The following is an 18,788-nucleotide window of genomic DNA, read 5'->3' on the forward strand; positions in this document are numbered from 1 at the left end:
AATGCAAGATTTAACTTCAAACAAAACATTAGATTAAGAAATGTAGCTGACTACATTCTTTATATGATAAACACTAGAAATATGATGGCAATGCATAGTTTTTGCAAAAAAATACCTTTCTCATTTAATTGTGTGGCTGCTAGCCAAATAGCGTTGCACTTTGGATGTCATCTGATGAAAAGGAAGCTATTTCCTGATGAATGAGTTGCACAAATGTATTTTCTGTGAAGGATATAGTTGCACAATCCTGATAACGCTATTGAAGAAAAGAGAAAAAAAAAACACGACTTTCGACATAAAACACATGTGAAAGGGTTTAAACTCAGCCCAGGTAGTCTACATCTGTGCGCACTCAAGCAATACTGACAAGACGAAGAAATCAGACCTGTTGATATAAAACTGGTAAATATAATTAAATAAACCCCCACTTCATTATCACCGTGTAGTTTGTGAGCTCTCCAAACAATGTCTCCACTACAAGAATGAGAATAGTATGTCGTATTAATACATTGAATTAACAGAAATGACTGTAACCAAACATTCTAGATTAATGGGGAAATGGCAATGATTAATGGTAGCCTACATTCACTGCTGATGATACTTTGGAGATATAGCGGGGAATTCATAAAGTTTGACAAACAATTCACCCCATGAAAACAATGATTGAGCACGAATTGGCGGGAGAATGTACATGGGAGATGCACACTACCGCCATTCTCAGGTTAAAGATCGATTTTTGACATCCGTTCGATTACTGATGCCCATCCCTAGGTCATACATTTTGAATATGCATGTTGAATACTTTCAAGATAGGTGAGCTATGCTGGATTTCTCAGACGGCAGACTTGGGTCAAATACTGTGCATTAGGTCAAGTATTTCCATATGCTCGAGCTGCACTTGATTTCATTTGATAGGAATTGAGCGAAGAGACAGTGGAATAGTCCAAGAAAGTGCCGAATCAGCGCACCTCACATACTAACCGTTTGGCATAGTATTTGACTCAGTCAGGTGTGTTATACAACTCCTCTATGATTATATACATCTCTTTCATCCTGGCATGCTTCTCTTCCCTCATCTTGACATCTCTCGTTCTCTCTCGTTCTCTCTCGTTCTCTCTCGTTCTCTCTCTCTCTCTCTCTCTCTCTCTCTCTCTCATTCTCTCTCTCTCTCTCTCTCATGTCATTCCTCTTGTTCCCTTCATCTCTCCTACATCTTTTTTTCTGTCATCCCTCTCTTCCATTACACCTTCCTCCACATCCATATTTCATACCAGACCTTCTTTCTCTTGAGGGATCTCTTAACTGTCCATTAGCCAACACAAAGCCAACTCATTAGCACCTGGGTTGTAGGCAGTAGCTGGTGGACATGAAGGATGTCTTCTGCTAATTATAACCACGTGTCCTCTCTTTCTCGTGGCGGTCAGGTGCCATAGCACGGCTGCTGCAGAAGGCTGAGGTGAAGATCATTAACGACACGGTGTGTAACGTGGTAACCGAGGGTCAGGTCACATCCAGGATGCTCTGCTCTGGCTTCCTGTCCGGAGGAGTCGACGCCTGTCAGGTGGGAGGGATACGCACGGCAGGCTACATTATCACTCCACACACAATACAAACACATGCAATTATAAACAGAAACATATGGCATACACCTGCATCTTAAAACACTCTTAAACAAATTTCCTTTGTGCCCAATGTAATGTCTCTCATCACTAGGGAGACTCGGGGGGACCCCTGGTGTGCTTCGAGGAAAGTGGGATGTGGTTCCAGGCAGGCATCGTGAGCTGGGGCGAGGGCTGCGCTCGTCGGAACAAGCCCGGCGTCTACTCGCGCGTCACCAAGCTGAGAGATTGGATCCGCAAGAACACGGGGGTTTGATGATGAGGGGACATGGGGAAAGGGGGACAGCGGGTAGACAGTTTGAGGGTCTGACAAGGCAAAAAAAAGAAATATGGAACATTGCGTCTGATTGAGGACGTGTCCCCCCATGATGACCAGAGCTATCCATCCATCCATCTAGCCAGCCTCAACCAGCCTCCGACACCCACTGAGGGCCTGCATGGGGCTAGCTACTGCTCAGACGAATGATTTCAAATGGGTTTGGGATTAGGTTTTTCAATGTTTTTATGCTGTACTGATGCAACCCTGGTTCTCAAAGGCTCCGGGAAGCAGCAAGACTCCTGCACCTCCATCAATCATGTCATGTTCCACTGGTTTGATTAATATTCTCCCAGTGTAAATAATGGAAGATGTATATTTTGAGGACACACTTTGTTTTTGGTGGTATTTGCCAAGTTTCCCCCATTGCTATGATGTGAGATCACATCTTCTGTTGGGCAGACAGACATGCCAAATGAACTGAGGGAATCAGAAATAGAACAGAAATAGAATAGATATAAAAGAAATATATTTTAGAGAATGTTTTTTTTTTACAATGTATTTCTTTACCAGCTGTTTTCATCTGCCAATTTTCACTTAGTGCCTTGACAAGAACATGGAATGTTTTATAAGTGAGTGTGATATTAGTAATGCAGAGATGCATGGAATCTTGAGTTCTAACAAAGATTGTCTATTGCAGTGCCTTCAATTCATACCCCTTGATTTGTACCACATTTTGTTACAGCCTGAATTAAAAATGTATTAAATATAAACAAAAATCACCCATCTACACACAATACCCCATAATGACAGTGAAAACCTATTTTTAGAAATGTTTGTACAGAAATATCTAATTTACATATGTATTCACACCCCTGAGTAAATTCATGTTATAATCACCTTCGACAGAGATTACAGCTGTGAGTCTTTCTTGGTAAGTCCCTATGAGTTTTCCACACCTGGATTGTATAATATTTGCACATTATTCTTTTCAATATTCTTCAAGCTCTGTCAAGTTGGTTGTTGATCATTACTAGACAACCATTTTCAAGTCTTGCCATAGGTTTTCAAGCAGATTTTAATTTGAAACTGTCACTAATATTCAATGTCGTCTTGGTAAGCAACTCCAGTGTATATTTTGCCTTGTGTTTTAGGTTATTGTCCTGCTGAAAGGTGAATTTGTCTCCCAGTGTCTGTTGGAAAGCAGACTAAAGCAGGTTTTCCTCTAGGATTTTGACTGTGTTTAGCTCTATTCCATTTTGCCCCCCCCCCCCCCCCCCCCCCCAGTAAAACTCCCAAGCCCTAGCCAATGATGAGTGTAACCGATGTGAAATGGCTAGCTAGTTAGCGGGGTGAGCGCGAAGAGCGTTTCAATCGGTGACGTCACTCGTTCTGAGACCTTGAAGTAGTTGTTCCACTTGCTCTGCAAGGGCCGCGGCTTTTGTGGAGCGATGTGTAACGATGCTTCGAGGGTGGCTGTTGTCGATGTGTGCAGAGGGTCCCTGGTACGAGCCCAGGTAGGGGCGAGGAGAGGCACCGAAGCTAAACCGTTACGTTGGTGCCGTGAACCGGATCACTGGTTGCCGCGGAAAAGGAGGTCAAAAGGGGGGTGAGTGTAACCGATGTGAAATGGCTAGCTAGGTAGCGGGGTGCGCCCTAATAGCGTTTCAATCGGTGATGTCACTCGCTCTGAGACCTAGAGATAGTTGTTCCCCTTGCTCTGCAAGGGCCGCGGCTTTTGTGGAGCGATGGGTAACGATGCTTCAAGGGTGGCTGTTGTCTGTGTGCAGAGGGTCCCTGGTACGAGCCCAGGTAGGGGCGAGGAGAGGGCTGGAAGCTGAACTGTTACACGAGCATACCCATAACACGATGCAGTCACCACGATGCTTGAAAATATGAAGTGTTACCCAGTGTTGGATTTGTCCCAAACATAACTCTTTGTATTCAGGATATACATTTCATTTCTTTGCCATTTGTTTTGCAGTTTTACTTTAGTGCCTTATTGCAAACAGGATGCATGTTTTCCAATATTTGTATTCTGTACAGGCTTTCTTCTTTTCAGTCTGTCATTTAGGTTAGTAGTGTGGACTAACTACAATGTTGGTGATCCATTCTCAGTTGTTTCCTATCACAGCCATTAAACTCTAAATGTTTTAAAGTCACAATTGGCCTCATGGTGAAATTCCTGAGCTGTTTCCTTCCTCTCTGGCAACTGAGTTAGGAAGGAAGCCTGTATCTTTGTAGTGACTGGGGGGTATTGATGCACCATCCAAAGTGTAATTAATAATTTCACCATGCTCAAAGGGATATTCCATGTCTGCTTTAAAAAATATATATATATATTTTTTTTTACTCATCTACCAATAGGTGCCCCTCTACAGGGCATTGGAAAACCTCCCTGGTCTTTGTGGTTGAATTTGTGTTTAAAATTCACTGCTCGAATCAGGGACCTTACAATTGTCTGTATGTGTGGGGTACAGAGATGAGGTAGTCATTCAAATATCATGTTAAACACTATTATTGCACACAGTGAATCCATGCAGTTTGTGACTTAAGCACATTTTTATTCCTGAACTTTGAGGTTTGCTATAACAAAGGGTTTGAATACTTATTGACTATAGACATTTCACCTTTTCATTTCTAAAAACATAATCACACTTTATTATGGGATATTGTGCGTAGGCCAGTGACACAATCTCAATTTAATCCATTTTAAATTCAGAATGTAATACAACAAAATGTGGAAAATGTCAAGGGGTATGAGTACTTTCTGGAGGCACTGACAAGATATTTGAGTGACCGCTCTAACAATGGAAATGTATGTCCTCAAAGATGGAAGGCAGGTGGGAGGAGGTGCACACAAGGGGTGCAATTTATTTATACTTTTTTTTCTTTGTAAAACCCCCACCAAAAAATGGCACTTACCAGAATGCTAACAAGTACTAAGGAATCCCCCATAGCGAATGCTAGGTAAATGCTAATGACCGCATGTGAACATTTACTATTAAGACAGACAACCTAGCTCATAAAGTTCTGCAAGTATCTCAAAGTGCAGTTTGCAGCACCCACAAAATACATTTTAGACCGCAGGGATCTTAGTCCAGGAGGGGATGGTCTCTGCTGCTGTTACCTATAAGCTTGATCTTTCAAGCTGATGTTAGCCACTTAGCTAACATTATCAAGTTAGCAAAACCTGTAAATAATTTATTTGGTACATCTTAGCTAACTTAATAGTTATAAGATATTTAGCTGGCAAACAGTACATTTCATGTAAATTGATCACCTCACTTAAAATGGGAATAGTTACATTTTTGCAGGAGTGAATCATCTCACAAAGCTGCTGTTTTTCTTGTTGGGCTTCTTTGTAAACACTTGATTGGCTCAAACAGCTGTTTTGTGAAACTAGCGCTTCATAATGTAACAGGAAATGATGAATTCGATCTGCTTTATCTATTACCTAGTGCATAAGTTGAATGCAGATATTTATTTAAAGAGTACTAATATTCAAAAACAACTGTATTGGAAAATCATACCGAAAGTATTTCTAAATACCCCGGGATACTGTCTACTGCTCAACCCTAGCTATCTACATTTTAAACTAGTCCATTTTCTTCTTCATTGGCTGAATGCTCCCAACTCTAGAATCCCCACCCAGTTGACTAATTTAAAATGGTGGAAGCCCTCCAAAAAACAGGTTATATCTATGATATGTCCTCTGTGACAACAGGCACAACTCCGATATAAAGTTGTTTTTGGGTAAGTTGCAGAAAGGCCACATGCTTCCACTTATATCAGTGCATTCGTAATAATCTAACCATTACAAAACTTATATTTGATCAAATAAGCATCACGTAGCAAATTAGCAATAAATGTTTGTTGACCAAATTTGACACCTCATGGGCTTATTTTTGTGGACAGATTTTGACCAGAGTAAAACCTCTCGCTTCACCTCTTCCTCTCTGAGGGTCAATGGGCACAGTGCAATTCGGAGGTTCCTATCAATTTCTATAGATGCTGCGGCCATTTTCCTCACATTAGTATTCTAGGAGAACTCCATATACAGGCTAGCTAAAACGGTCTCCATTTGCCAGTTGAGCTGAGGGTGATTCGGGTCTTCACTCCCCTACGCACGGCAGCTCAAGAAAATCAATTGGGTTTAGCTGTTTGCACGGAGCAACACAATGAGTTCTTCTCACCCCTCTCAAACAGTGGACTTTTTATTGGACAATCCTGCTTTTAACTGTTCAGATTCTTCATTGGTTTTCTTTCACTCTTTTTTGGCTTGTGTTTGTATTTGTACATTTACTGTGACTTGAAAACCTAAAGATCTCCATTGTGTTTGTAAATGTTGAAGTGCTGAAAATATTTTAATTGTTAAAGGTTGAAGATAATGTTGGGCTGTTTTTTTTCTATGGTCCCTAACATTGGAATAATGCTGGGTAATATGGAGTGTATAAAGGTATATTTTTCAGAACATGGGTTGAAGGGGCCAAAAGCGACTTTATAAATAATAAATGTGAGCTGTTACTGTGTGTAGTTAAATAAAGGTAACATTTATGTTGGATTGTGGGCACATTCCTTTTATACTGTTCAATTTTGTTTGCATGCCTCATTTTTATAAGATTTATGAATCCTACACAATAAACATACTTTACCTGAATCTTCTGCATGTCAATTACCTCCATTTGTCATTGACTGACTCGTGTCTCTATAATAGCTGTTGTATAGTAAGTATTATGAGTCTATTGTGGGGCCATGTCCCTTTACACGGCAGCCTGTAATGAATGTGGATCTCTCATAGCACTCATCTCCTCCCTGCCGTGACTAGCATGTCTACCTGGAGACGAGATGTAACGAGACCGAGGTGACAAGACAAGCTGATATTGTCACATTATACCTAGCTTTGTCACAGCAATATCCTGTTACCAGGGGAGCTGGGCGTGTGGGTGTAGGGAGGTGGATACACAGACAGTAGGAGATCTACAATCACATCTGTCTTCATTAAAAGCTACGCTCCACCACGGGAACAGGAGAATCAACATAGACAGCGCTGCTAATTTATGTATTCATCAACTTCGGTACATAAGCAGCTTTGTTTGTACCTGTTCCCCCATGACACACACACACACACACACACACACACACACACTGCATCTCCTCACCGTGCCAACGTATAGTACAGTACTCAAACCACGCTGGTCTTTATCTGAAATGGTTTTATTAAATATAAATATGTATACAAAGTTACCAGCAACAATAGCTTATTTTTAGCAAATAAAATCCTTAATACATTATTAAAAAAACAAAATGAACCAAACCAACAAATGGTAATTAGTTGTGATCCCGAAAAGCATAGTTCATCTTTCTGCATTCAGTGATTGATGAACAACGGAACAGAAAGAAATTGTGGACCTAAATAAAATCAATCAAGATATAGATTTATATGTATATATAATATAAAGATACTTTACAGTAAAGCAGCTTACAAGCTGTACATTAAGGCTTATATAAAATATAAAAATAAAGACGAGCGATGATTTTTGTTTTTAAATCACTTAGTGACGTTTGTTCTCCAATTGGGCCGACTGACCGGTAGCGCGGCTCTCGACACAAAATGGCAGTACAGGGTTCCAGTAGTGTCCAGAACCGGACTGCAGCTGAGCCAGGTGCAGTAAGCAGTCTCTCAAACAAGCATAATGGACATGGAAAAGAAATGCTGAAGAGTTTCACTAGACACATCATCTGCATGCAACAGAGAAAGAATGGGGCTTCTTCACCCATTTGTACAGTTGATCTAGTCAGTATTTCAGGGTAGTACTGTGTTTTTGTAAACATATTGAAGCTACTTGATTGTGTCATAAAGACTGGAGTGTGGATGGTGTCTGAAGAGGGACAGTTTCACAAGTAGAACCCATCTTAGCCTGTTGAGACTGCACCTTGAGCTTATTCAATTTCAAGATTACCAACATTTTACAAACCACATGCTCTGATTGTTCTGGAAATAGTCTCCATTTAACAATCTGGCAAACACAGAAGTAATACAGTAGCCAGAGGAATTCATCTCTATCCCTAAACTCTTTCAATACACTGCTATATACTGTAGCTCACCATTTTGGGGTTTTTCCATTTCCTTTTCTTGTCCTTCAGGGTAGAACAATAACACAGAGCCTGTCTATCTATTAGGTGAAGGCCAGGATACACATTCTCTCCATACCTCACTCTGCTTTCACTCCCAAATAACCCACACCCAAGCCAAACTTATTGTTTTGCTAAATGGTTTATGGCTGCCATTGTGGAGCTCAGGCTTCTTTAAATGGATAGAGAGACACGAATGTGCTTAGAACTCCTTTCACATGCCAACAAACACCAAATGACCACAATGTGTTCACTCTTTTTTTTTTTTAAATGAAGACGTCTGTATTTTTTACTTGTTCATAGTCTGTTACAAGTTCTATTTGTCTGAGCAGTCTGTTCTTTTTGAGAAATGTTAGCTATGCTCCAGAATCCAGTTAGTTTAGGCCACCCAAAGTCATGAGATGCTCCTGTCTGGTGATTTCCAGTCTGCCTTCCTCCCATCCCCTCACTGGTAAAACAAAACCAGTGCCATGACAGATTAGCAGGCTCATCTCTGAAGTAGCAGACACTGTAGTAGATTATTTATTGATGGGGAATGTGAGTGGCACATCACAATCATTGACTCCATTGGGGCTCCATTGGAACCATTCAATCCCAGAATGACAACTGAATAACAAATAAGGAAGGCAATCCTTGTCACCTACATCTCCTTCCAAAACGTGCCCAGGAGAAGGACCAACCAACCAGTCCTCTCTCCTCATGTTAGTCTGGCCACACCTCCTATTGAGATGACCAATTCTTCCCCTTTACATGGCCCTCCGCGCTCCACCCCCTGTTCCGCTGTCCAATCAGACGTGAGTCTGCATGCGTTGTGATGGCCGTCCGTAGTCAGACTGCTGGGAGGAGACCTGCGATGATGCATAGGAGAAACGAGAGGAGCTAGACACCTTGCTGGCCTGGTCCGATTGATCGTAGGCATCCACCTTCTCGTAGGAGGCGGGCTTGACGTAGCTGGTGAAGGCTCGGCCGTACGTGGCGGCGGTGGGCAGGTAGGCAGAGCCGCTGTAGACGGGGTCGGTGGGGTAGATGGCTCCGGGCTGGGCTGCCGCTGCCTGCTGCTGCTCGTAGGTGGAGCGGGCCCCTGTGGTGGTGGCGTAGCGGTGGGAGAAGTCGTAGATGCGGGGTTGTGTGGCTGCCACCACTGTGTGCTGGCCGTACAGCGGGCTGGGGGAGGGCAGCTGGGATGGCGTGTAGACAGGACGGGGGTTGGGCACGTAATCTGAGAAACCACTGCGGATAACCCGGTCCTCGTGAGCATGCACGTTGTAGTAACCGTTAGTGGGGTCCTGAGGGGAGAGGAAATAACAACAGGGTGTTAGGTTGTTCAACAGCTTTTAAAGATACAGTATGTATATAGAGATTTCAAAAATGTTCAAAACACCCAGCAAAACAGCACATGCAACAAATGCTCAACGAATGATTGCAATTTTTCCCATGCATGAAACATTGTATAAGTGAGTGTTTCTCCTTACGGTTTTTACCTTGATGTCGGACCTCTCGTCCTCGTCCTCCTCCAGCAGGTCACTGTGTTCCGTCCGGGACGTCCCAGGAGACTCACTGCTGTTGGGGGCCTGAGGGGGAAACAACAGGCCCTACAATTACAAAGGTGGAACATCTTAGACTCAGACGAACATGAGCTAGACAAAATGACTGTACTGTGTATTATCACATCATCACAGTAATATACATTATATATATCTGCTATATAAAGATGAAAAGGTATTTGAAAACCTACTGAAAGTGATTGAACGGAGGCATTTACCATGGGCTCCTTGACATCCTCCTCATCATCGTTACCACGGGTAGCATTGTGGTCGCTGTGCACAATCTGAACTCTGATGTCACTCTTTGAGAGGCGTGTGCACTTTTTACCTGTGAGGATTCAAAAGAGACAGGTGATTTAGAAACGATTCTAAAACTGCTTTTCATGCCTGTTGCCTTTATAGAAAATGATTAAATTGTGCTCCTTTCATGAAGTTGAAACTAACCATGCATCACTAAGATTTGGGGTCAGATCTATTTAAATTCAGTCAGTTCACATTGATTGAAAAATATTGAGTGAATAGTCATTTACTGAATGTCAATTCATTTCCTTGAATAGGGTGAGTTGACATGGAATGTAGCCCAACCCCGGCATGGCCCATATCTGACCTTCGACCTCACCTTTCCCGGTGTGCCTGCAGCAGAGAGAGACCAGGGTGACGACACAGATGAGCAGGACACACCCTCCGCCCACCGCCGCCCCAATGATGATCAGCATGGGCAGGGCCTCTGTGAGGAGAGAGAGAGAGAGAGAGAGGAAAAGAGAGAAGTGTCAGGATCTTGCTACTGATCAGAGAGAGACAGTGAAGCAGGCAGGACCAGATCCAGTCTCCTCTCCTCTTCTAACGCCACTCTACTCATTCCCCCCCAACTAATCTCTGCCAACGCCTGCTCCTATATAAATTCATCTGCAGTAAGCCTCATGGTCCCTCAGAAACACACACACACACACACACACACACACACACACACACACACACACACACACACACACACACACACACACACACACACACACACACACACACACTTAGAGCCCCCTGCGTCCCCACAGCCCCGGCTATTGTGTCTAATCTCTCTGGAAGAAGGGTAACAAGGCCTGACATGCAATGAAGCAATAGACAGTAATCTAATTAGAGATTCCAGGAGAGAGATACGGCGCACCGCTCAACTCTCCCGAGACCCCGGCTGAGCTGCCTTGATGTAAATTGCTGGCGAGGACCTTATTTTTGGTGTCTACTGCAACAAAGGCCTTCCTTCCTTACCTCCGCCAACTCCAGTGTGCAGAGTGTGTGTGTGTGTGTGTGTGTGTGTGTGTGTGTGTGTGTGTGTGTGTGTGTGTGTGTGTGTGTGTGTGTGTGTGTGTGTGTGTGTGTGTGTGTGTGTATGTACATGTATGTGTGAGTGAGTAAGTAAATTGTCATTTAAGTAAATTTGAAGAGGGCGGCTCTCACACACTTAGAGAGAGAGGGAGCTAAGGGACCGCCGGCGGCTCGGCCCCAGGACACCTGTGCCCTGATCTAATTGACTTTAGTCCCCGATCGATATCTATGTTATATGGCCCAATGTATTCATTAAGGCCCACCATCTGCTGATTAAATTATATTGATTGAAATAGTATAATTAAGATAAGCACTCAATTGGAGCTCTGCTTTGACCTCATCTAACCCCTCTCTCTTCCCAGCACCATATCTCCACAGTGCTCGTCTTAGTGAGATTGGTCATTCTGACTGTGTGAGATCATAGATAATAAGGACCCCTGTCCAGTTCCTACCCGTACCTTGCTCCTTGAGGGTGACCAGCGCGGTGCCTGTGCCGAAGCGGTTCCATGCGGTGCAGTTGTAGCGGAGCTGGAAGTCCTGGGCCAGGGTCTCAGACAGGACCAGGGAGGACAGGACCCCGTGGTCGCTTGTCACCGTCTGGACAGAGAAACGACCGGAGGAACCCGAGGAGAGGGTCACGTCTCCAAATGTCCACACCTAGTGAGAAATATGGGAGATGAACAACAGGTGAGTGGCTAGCAGCGCTGTCAGAGCTCAGATCAACCAGTACTTCCCATGCTTAGATCAATCACAGGTACCCTCTAACCAACCACCCTCCCTCCCTCTCTCTTTCCCTCTCTCTGTTTTCCTCCCTCTCCATCCACCTGGCTGACATTGCTAAGGGCCGTACGTCTAAATTGCCTCCTACGTCTTGCCCTGGAGGTAAGCCCTGTCAGCCTCTGAGCCCTGCCAGACCTGTGAGGCTGTGTAAGATGCTCCTGTCGGTGCTGAAGCTTCTCTCCTGCTGCTAGGTAAGGTCTATGGGGTGCCTGCCTCTCACTCCCCCTCAGACCCTAATTATCCTCTGTCAGAGCTGCCCACGCACCCAGGGTCACCTGACGGGGTCAGCCCACCGAGGCCTGATGGATGCAGCGCTAATTGAGCCGTGCGGTTTGGCTGCAGCCTGCAGGAGGGCCGGCCCCCCTTTCTAGTTACCTTTCTGTTCTCTCTCCCTCTCTCTCATCCCCATTGAGTGGTGAAGGGATGATATGTGTGTGTGTAGGTGGGGGATTGTGTGTATTAAATGTGCACACACATGTGTGCGCGAGCACATGCACGCACGCACACACACACACACACAACATTGAAACAGGAAAGACAGGAAAAGACAAGAGGCTCACTTACAATCTTGTCAGGCGGGGGGCTGTTTCCCACCAGGCACTCTAGCTTGCCCTTGGAGTGCTTGACAGCGTGCTGTGTGGCGTCCGCTGTAATGATAGGTGGGCCTGGAGAGAGAGAGAGAGAGAGAGAGAGAGAGAGAGAGAGACGTGGGGGAGAGAAAGAGAGGGAGATTTTGAGACATATTAAACACAGATGCATTGTCAGATGGTTGACACATATTATGCTTGAGTAAACATTCTGCATAGATAATACCAAACGTGCATCTTTAATATTCTACAACTAAAAGTCATCCAAAAACATCATGTTGAAAGTGGTATTGAATTAGCCCTATTTTCAGAACATTGAGACTCATATGAGACTTACCGTTGACAGTGAGCGTGACGTCCCTCTCAGCCACCCCGATGCGGGGGACGATGGCCTTGCAGGTATACGTTCCAGCATCCTCCTGGGTGACAGCCTTCAGCTGCAGGGTGTTGCCATTACTGAGCACCTGGAGAGGGAGAGGAGAGGTGGGAGGGAGGGAGAAGAGGGGAGGGAGGGAGAAGGGAGGGAGGGAGATGGGAAAAGAGAGAGAGAGAGAAGGGTGGACAGGAGGGATAAGAGGAGAGGGAGGGGAGAGAGTGAGTGTCTCTTAAGCAGCAGTTCATTGGGGCAGTTGTTGCAGCAGCACCAATGTGGCCGAACAGACAGTCTCCCCAGCTCCTACACTCTGTTTCAGTTTAATTTCATGGTGGTGACAACACTGTGGCTTTAATCACAGACTACAGCTACAGCCAGGCACCTCTGGAGTGACCATGCTGCTGTGGAGATTGTCCTAATTAAACGTTGCCGGCAGAGCATAACGTTATCATGGTGTGAGTGTGCCGTAGTCTTTAGAGGCATGCTACAGTTCGCTCTACACTTGCGCACTCGTTAGCTTATTGATCCCACCATTCCATCAAGCTGTGATTTATCCATTTACTCTCCCTCTACGCCCTCCTCCTCTCCCTCCCTCCGTCCTTTCACTCCCACTCTCCATTTTTTTTTCAACCACAATTATAGAGTAACCTAATGAATTCATTATTGGTAGCTGTGTGAGGCGTGGTGGCCGCGGTGTGTGTGGATAGAGAGCACTGCCTGTTCTTTTCTTCCGGAGAGCGTTGGTTCACTCTGGGAGATGGAGATGACAGCATGGCTTTTACAGCATTGCCTGCTGTCCTGCAGCTCTCTTCTCTTTAGCGATGGCGTATTTAGCAAAAGCTGCCTCTGAAATCCGATGAAACACCGGGAGAGAGGCTCCCTGGAGATTTAGCTAGCACTGATAGTGTTGCCTGGGGTGGGGTGGGAGACCTTGAACCAGGATGACGCAAACTAAAGGTGGAACTGGGCTGTTTTGTAGGCTACCTCACATAATCCTCCCTAGATGTTTTTTGTAATGTGTCTTGGTCCGGGTTGAGGAGCGGTTTGAGAAGCTGTTCTCGGAGTGGGATGTGAAATGTGTCGGCTGGTTTTTAACTAGTGTGTCTCAACTGTGGATGTGATTGATTTAGTGGTCACGTTGTTATGACAGCGTGTCACCTCCCCTGCTGTCAGCAGTGGGAGAACCTGACAGTCATCACACACACTGCCTCTGAAGGTTTAGCTCTGATGTCTGAGGGCTTTCTCTCATTACACACTCGCGTCCGACACACGCTCGCACGCACGCACACACACACACACACACACACACACACACACACACACACACACACACACACACACACACACACACACACACAAACACAAACACACACACACGCACACAAACACACACACACACACAGTATAAGTATTGATTGAGCTACTTGTCTTACTACGCTGGAGCCCTGTTTGGTCCAGGCCAGGGTGAGGGGAGGGTTGCCTGTCCAGGTGCAGGTGAAGGCAGCGTCCATCCCAATGTCCACGTTCATGGGCTTGGGTTCCGACAGCAGCCTGGGACCAACTGTAGAGGAGCCCAGGACACCATCAGAACTAATACAGCCCCTATTCACCATTCAGTATGACTTTAGCATATCCCCTAAGGCATTTTCAAAGCACAAAGCACATTACACAGTATCCTCCAAAGACACAATAACTCTTGTGACAAGGGTGAACATGTGTTCACAGACACACTACTTGGATTACACTATAGGCAACTAGTACTATGATACACTGATGTGCTCCACTCACATTGTACATCCACCAGGGTGCTGACGTTGGTGCTGCCCACTGAGTTAGACACCTCACAGGAGACAGGGTCTGTGAAGTACGAGTGGTCTACCGTCACCTCCAGGCTGTCCCCGTTCGCCTCCGAGATGGGGACTCCTCCCTTGGACCACCTGGACCACCAGATCACCACATCACATAGGGTTAGAATGTCAATTTACCACATCACATAGGGTTAGAATGTCAATTTACCATATCACATAGGCTTAGAATGTCAATTTACCATATCACATAGGGTTAGAAGGTCAATGTACCACATCACATAGGGTTAGAAGGTCAATTTACCATATCACATAGATTTAGAAGGTCAATTTACCATATCATATAGGGTTAGAAGGTCAATTTACCATATCACATAGGGTTAGAAGGTCAATTTACCATATCATATAGGGTTAGAAGGTCAATTTACCATATCACATAGGGTTAGAATGTCAATTTACCATATCACATAGGGTTAGAAGGTCAATGTACCACATCACATAGGGTTAGAAGGTCAATTTACCATATCACATAGATTTAGAAGGTCAATGTACCATATCACATAGATTTAGAAGGTCAATTTACCATATCACATAGATTTAGAAGGTCAATTTACCATATCATATAGGGTTAGAAGGTCAATTTACCATATCACATAGGGTTAGAGGTTCAATTTACCATATCACATAGGGTTAGAAGGTCAATTTACCATATCATATAGGGTTAGAAGGTCAATTTACCACATAACATAGGGTTAGGTCAATTACCATATCACATAGGGTAAGAATGTCAATTTACCAGATCACATAGGGTTAGAAGGTCAATTTATCAGATCACATAGGGTTAGAAGGTCAATTTACCAGATTACATAGGGTTAGAAGGTCAATTTATCAGATCACATAGGGTTAGAAGGTCAATTTACCACATCACATTGGGTTACAAGATCACTTTGGTTTACCAGAACATACTGGGTTACCAGGTCACTTTGGGTCACGAGATCATTTTGAGTTGTGCCATAATGATAAAGTCTAAACTGGACCAACTAAAAGGCTAATAGTTCCACAATAATGCAGTACACACTGACCCCATGAAAGAAATGAACCCAACAAAGTGTAGGTTGAGGTGCTGTTTTTTACCTGTATCCTGTGATCTCAGGGTTGGCAGAGGCAGAGCAGATGAACAGCACCTTGGCTCCCTCCATGACAGTCTGGGGCTGGACGGACAGGGTCACTGATGGGGGGTCTGTAGGATGGAGGGGAGCACACAACATTACTGAGAGGTGAACATAGTATGTGTCGTATCTATCACTATGGAGGATTCTACAGTATATGAAGGCTGAATATGTGTCAGTCAAGGGTGAAGGAACAGGACAACAGTACTAAAGGAAACTCTGGGAACAATGGAGGTATGTGTCACTGAGCTAGGACCTATATGAAGGGGTGTGTGTTTGTCACAGAGAGGTTAGTGTATGAATCATTGAAGGGTGAGCGAGTGCATGTGCAGGCAGGCAGAACTAACCACTCTTCCATTAACTCTAAAGTGGTGCTGGGTGAAATGTATTTATTCAACCAAAGCCCTCAACTAATGCCTAAAGTATATAAATAAATATATTATAGATGATATATGTGTATAGGCTACTACCTAGTCGTTATTGGCAGTATATTTGTATACACTTTACCTATAGGACTATGTCCCAATATCCACACTAGCATACTAGTATCCACAATAGCATACTAGTGTCCATGGACAATACATCAGTACATACTAAGTAGTATTCAAGTCTGATAGTTGGTAACTGAATGTATTTGACTCTGTGTTCTCCATCCTCTGACTGAGTGTTGTACCCGAGGTGTGTCCCCATCACTGGGACGAGGGCACTATAGTGTTGTACCTTAGGTGTGTCCCCATCACTGGGACGAGGACACGACAGAGTGTTGTACCTTAGGTGTGTTCCCATCACTGGGACGAGGGCACTACAGAGTGTTGTACCTTAGGTGTGTCCCCATCACTGGGACGAGGGCACTACAGAGTGTTGTACCTTAGGTATGTCCCCATCACTGGGACGAGGGCACTATAGTGTTGTACCTTAGGTGTGTCCCCATCACTGGGACGAGGGCAGTACAGAGTGTTGTACCTTAGGTGTGTTCCCATCACTGGGACGAGGGCACTATAGTGTTGTACCTTAGGTGTGTCCCCATCACTGGGACGAGGGCACTATAGTGTTGTACCTTAGGTGTGTCCCCATCACTGGGACGAGGACACGACAGAGTGTTGTACCTTAGGTGTGTTCCCATCACTGGGACGAGGGCACTACAGAGTGTTGTACCTTAGGTGTGTCCCCATCACTGGGACGAGGGCACTACAGAGTGTTGTACCTTAGGTGTGTCCCCATCACTGGGACGAGGGCACTACAGAGTGTTGTACCTTAGGTGTGTCCCTATTACTGGGACGAGGGCACTACAGAGTGTTGTACCTTAGGTGTGTCCCCATCACTGGGACGAGGGCACTACAGAGTGTTGTACCTTAGGTGTGTCCCTATTACTGGGACGAGGACACTACAGAGTGTTGTACCTTAGGTGTGTCCCCATCACTGGGACGAGGGCACTACAGAGTGTTGTACCTTAGGTGTGTTCCCATCACTGGGACGAGGGCACTACAGAGTGTTGTACCTTAGGTGTGTCCCCATCACTGGGACGAGGGCACTACAGAGTGTTGTACCTTAGGTGTGTCCCCATCACTGGGACGAGGACACTACAGAGTGTTGTACCTTAGGTGTGTCCCCATCACTGGGACGAGGGCACTACAGAGTGTTGTACCTTAGGTGTGTCCCCATCACTGGGACGAGGGCACTACAGAGTGTTGTACCTTAGGTGTGTCCCCATCACTGGGACGAGGGCACTACAGAGTGTTGTACCTTAGGTGTGTTCCCATCACTGGGACGAGGGCACTACAGAGTGATGTACCTTAGGTGTGTCCCCATCACTGGGACGAGGGCACTATAGTGTTGTACCTTAGGTGTGTTCCCATCACTGGGACGAGGGCACTACAGAGTGTTGTACCTTAGGTGTGTCCCTATCACTGGGACGAGGGCACTACAGAGTGTTGTACCTTAGGTGTGTCCCCATCACTGGGACGAGGGCACTACAGAGTGTTGTACCCGAGGTGTGTCCCCATCACTGGGACGAGGGCACTACAGAGTGTTGTACCCGAGGTGTGTCCCCATCACTGGGACGAGGACACTACGGAGTGACTGTAGGGGACACTAAGTGCCACTGAGGACACTCACGCTGGACGTTGATGGTGACAGAGGTCTGGAGTCCAGCGGGGGCGGCAGGGTTGAGGACACGGCAGGTGTAGGTACGGCCAGAGTCCTTGTCCTCCGGCACCACAGGAAGCATACTGACAGCCAGTTCTCTCTTCCCATCCTCCATCCGCGTCTAGGAGAGACAGACCAGAGACATGGAGATAAGACATCTATGATGTTTACTGTACATCTCAATGGTCAAGACAGACAAGAGACAGCTGTTAAACATGCAGAGGGAGTTATGAGTCCTTATTTCACCTCTTGGGCTAAATCCATGAATTAATATATGTTGGTCCCTAAAGAGACAAAATGGTTTAAGTAGGGAAGTAAGGTATAGAATAGGTATAGGCTCATAGTAAGGCCCTGCTGAGTCTTCCCCCTCTAGGTGTCTGTGTGACACTGCGGGACCTATCTTTCTGACGTGTGAGGCATTCAAATTGCCATCCAGTCCATTGGCATGGCGGTTAAATCATATATTTTATGATGCGCCTGGGGATATTGTGCTGTTCCCACATTTCTGAGAGTGCTCCCAGTCAGCGCTCCTTGTTTGTCATCATCTTTGAGATCTATTTATTGCTCGCAGGAATCAATACATCTAAGTGAGGAAAGGGGTAGATTCTGGAGATATCGCCCGTCGCTTTTGAAGCATACACAAAAAAACGCACGCACGCAGGCACGCACGCACGCACGCACGCAGGCACACACACACACACACACACACACACACACAGGGCTGTCAGACAGTGTGCAGTAATGGCAGAGGTGTCTGTGTCTGTATTTCTGGGCTGTAGCCGTGAGGAGGGGGGACCGGGGGAGGGGTAGTCTCACAGGCAGCTCTGGAAAAGGGCAAGGGCAGAGCCCATTCCCTGGACGGACGGACAAACAGACAGCTGAATCAATGGACCAGGCCGTTCACTTCCTCAGCCAGACACACAAAAAGCATTTTTACGCTAGATCGAGTCGCATCACTCCCTGTCACCACCTCTCACTCTGCCCCAAGCCACCTCTCCCCCTCTCTACCTCCCCCTCCTCTACTCTAGCCCTCCCTCTCTCTAAAAGCACCCGTT

At 45.5% G+C, this 18,788-nt stretch overlaps 2 protein-coding genes across 14 annotated transcripts in view; one reads left to right on the plus strand and one right to left on the minus strand.

Annotated features, from left to right (window-relative positions):
* The window catches only part of LOC115176413 (suppressor of tumorigenicity 14 protein homolog), a 34,713-nt gene extending 31,930 nt beyond the window's left edge, over positions 1–2,783 (plus strand). For both annotated transcript variants that reach the window (XM_029736444.1, XM_029736443.1), the window contains exons 18-19: positions 1,425–1,561; positions 1,714–2,783. In XM_029736444.1, the coding sequence (XP_029592304.1) occupies positions 1,425–1,561; positions 1,714–1,875 (299 nt within the window). In that variant the 3' untranslated portion in view covers positions 1,876–2,783. The remainder of the gene's footprint in view (positions 1–1,424; positions 1,562–1,713) is intronic.
* A 4,293-nt stretch (positions 2,784–7,076) lies between these two features.
* Positions 7,077–18,788, minus strand: part of LOC115176755 (kin of IRRE-like protein 3) — a 48,378-nt gene continuing 36,666 nt past the window's right edge. Inside the window, exons 5-15 of one of the 12 annotated variants that reach the window (XM_029737023.1) lie at positions 17,704–17,854; positions 15,554–15,659; positions 14,403–14,560; positions 14,039–14,175; positions 12,579–12,705; positions 12,219–12,319; positions 11,333–11,531; positions 10,162–10,281; positions 9,773–9,882; positions 9,483–9,602; positions 7,077–9,296 (exon numbers count right to left, since the gene is read on the minus strand). In XM_029737023.1, the coding sequence (XP_029592883.1) occupies positions 8,799–9,296; positions 9,483–9,602; positions 9,773–9,882; positions 10,162–10,281; positions 11,333–11,531; positions 12,219–12,319; positions 12,579–12,705; positions 14,039–14,175; positions 14,403–14,560; positions 15,554–15,659; positions 17,704–17,854 (1,827 nt within the window). In that variant the 3' untranslated portion in view covers positions 7,077–8,798. Of the gene's footprint in view, positions 9,297–9,482; positions 9,603–9,745; positions 9,883–10,161; positions 10,282–11,332; positions 11,532–12,218; positions 12,320–12,578; positions 12,706–14,038; positions 14,176–14,402; positions 14,561–15,553; positions 15,660–17,703; positions 17,855–18,788 lie in introns of all 12 variants that reach the window. The other 11 variants (XM_029737015.1, XM_029737022.1, XM_029737019.1 and 8 more) reach the window with 11 other exon arrangements.

This window comes from Salmo trutta, chromosome 37 (genome assembly GCF_901001165.1).
Source record: "Salmo trutta chromosome 37, fSalTru1.1, whole genome shotgun sequence".
Classification (NCBI taxonomy): domain Eukaryota; kingdom Metazoa; phylum Chordata; class Actinopteri; order Salmoniformes; family Salmonidae; genus Salmo; species Salmo trutta.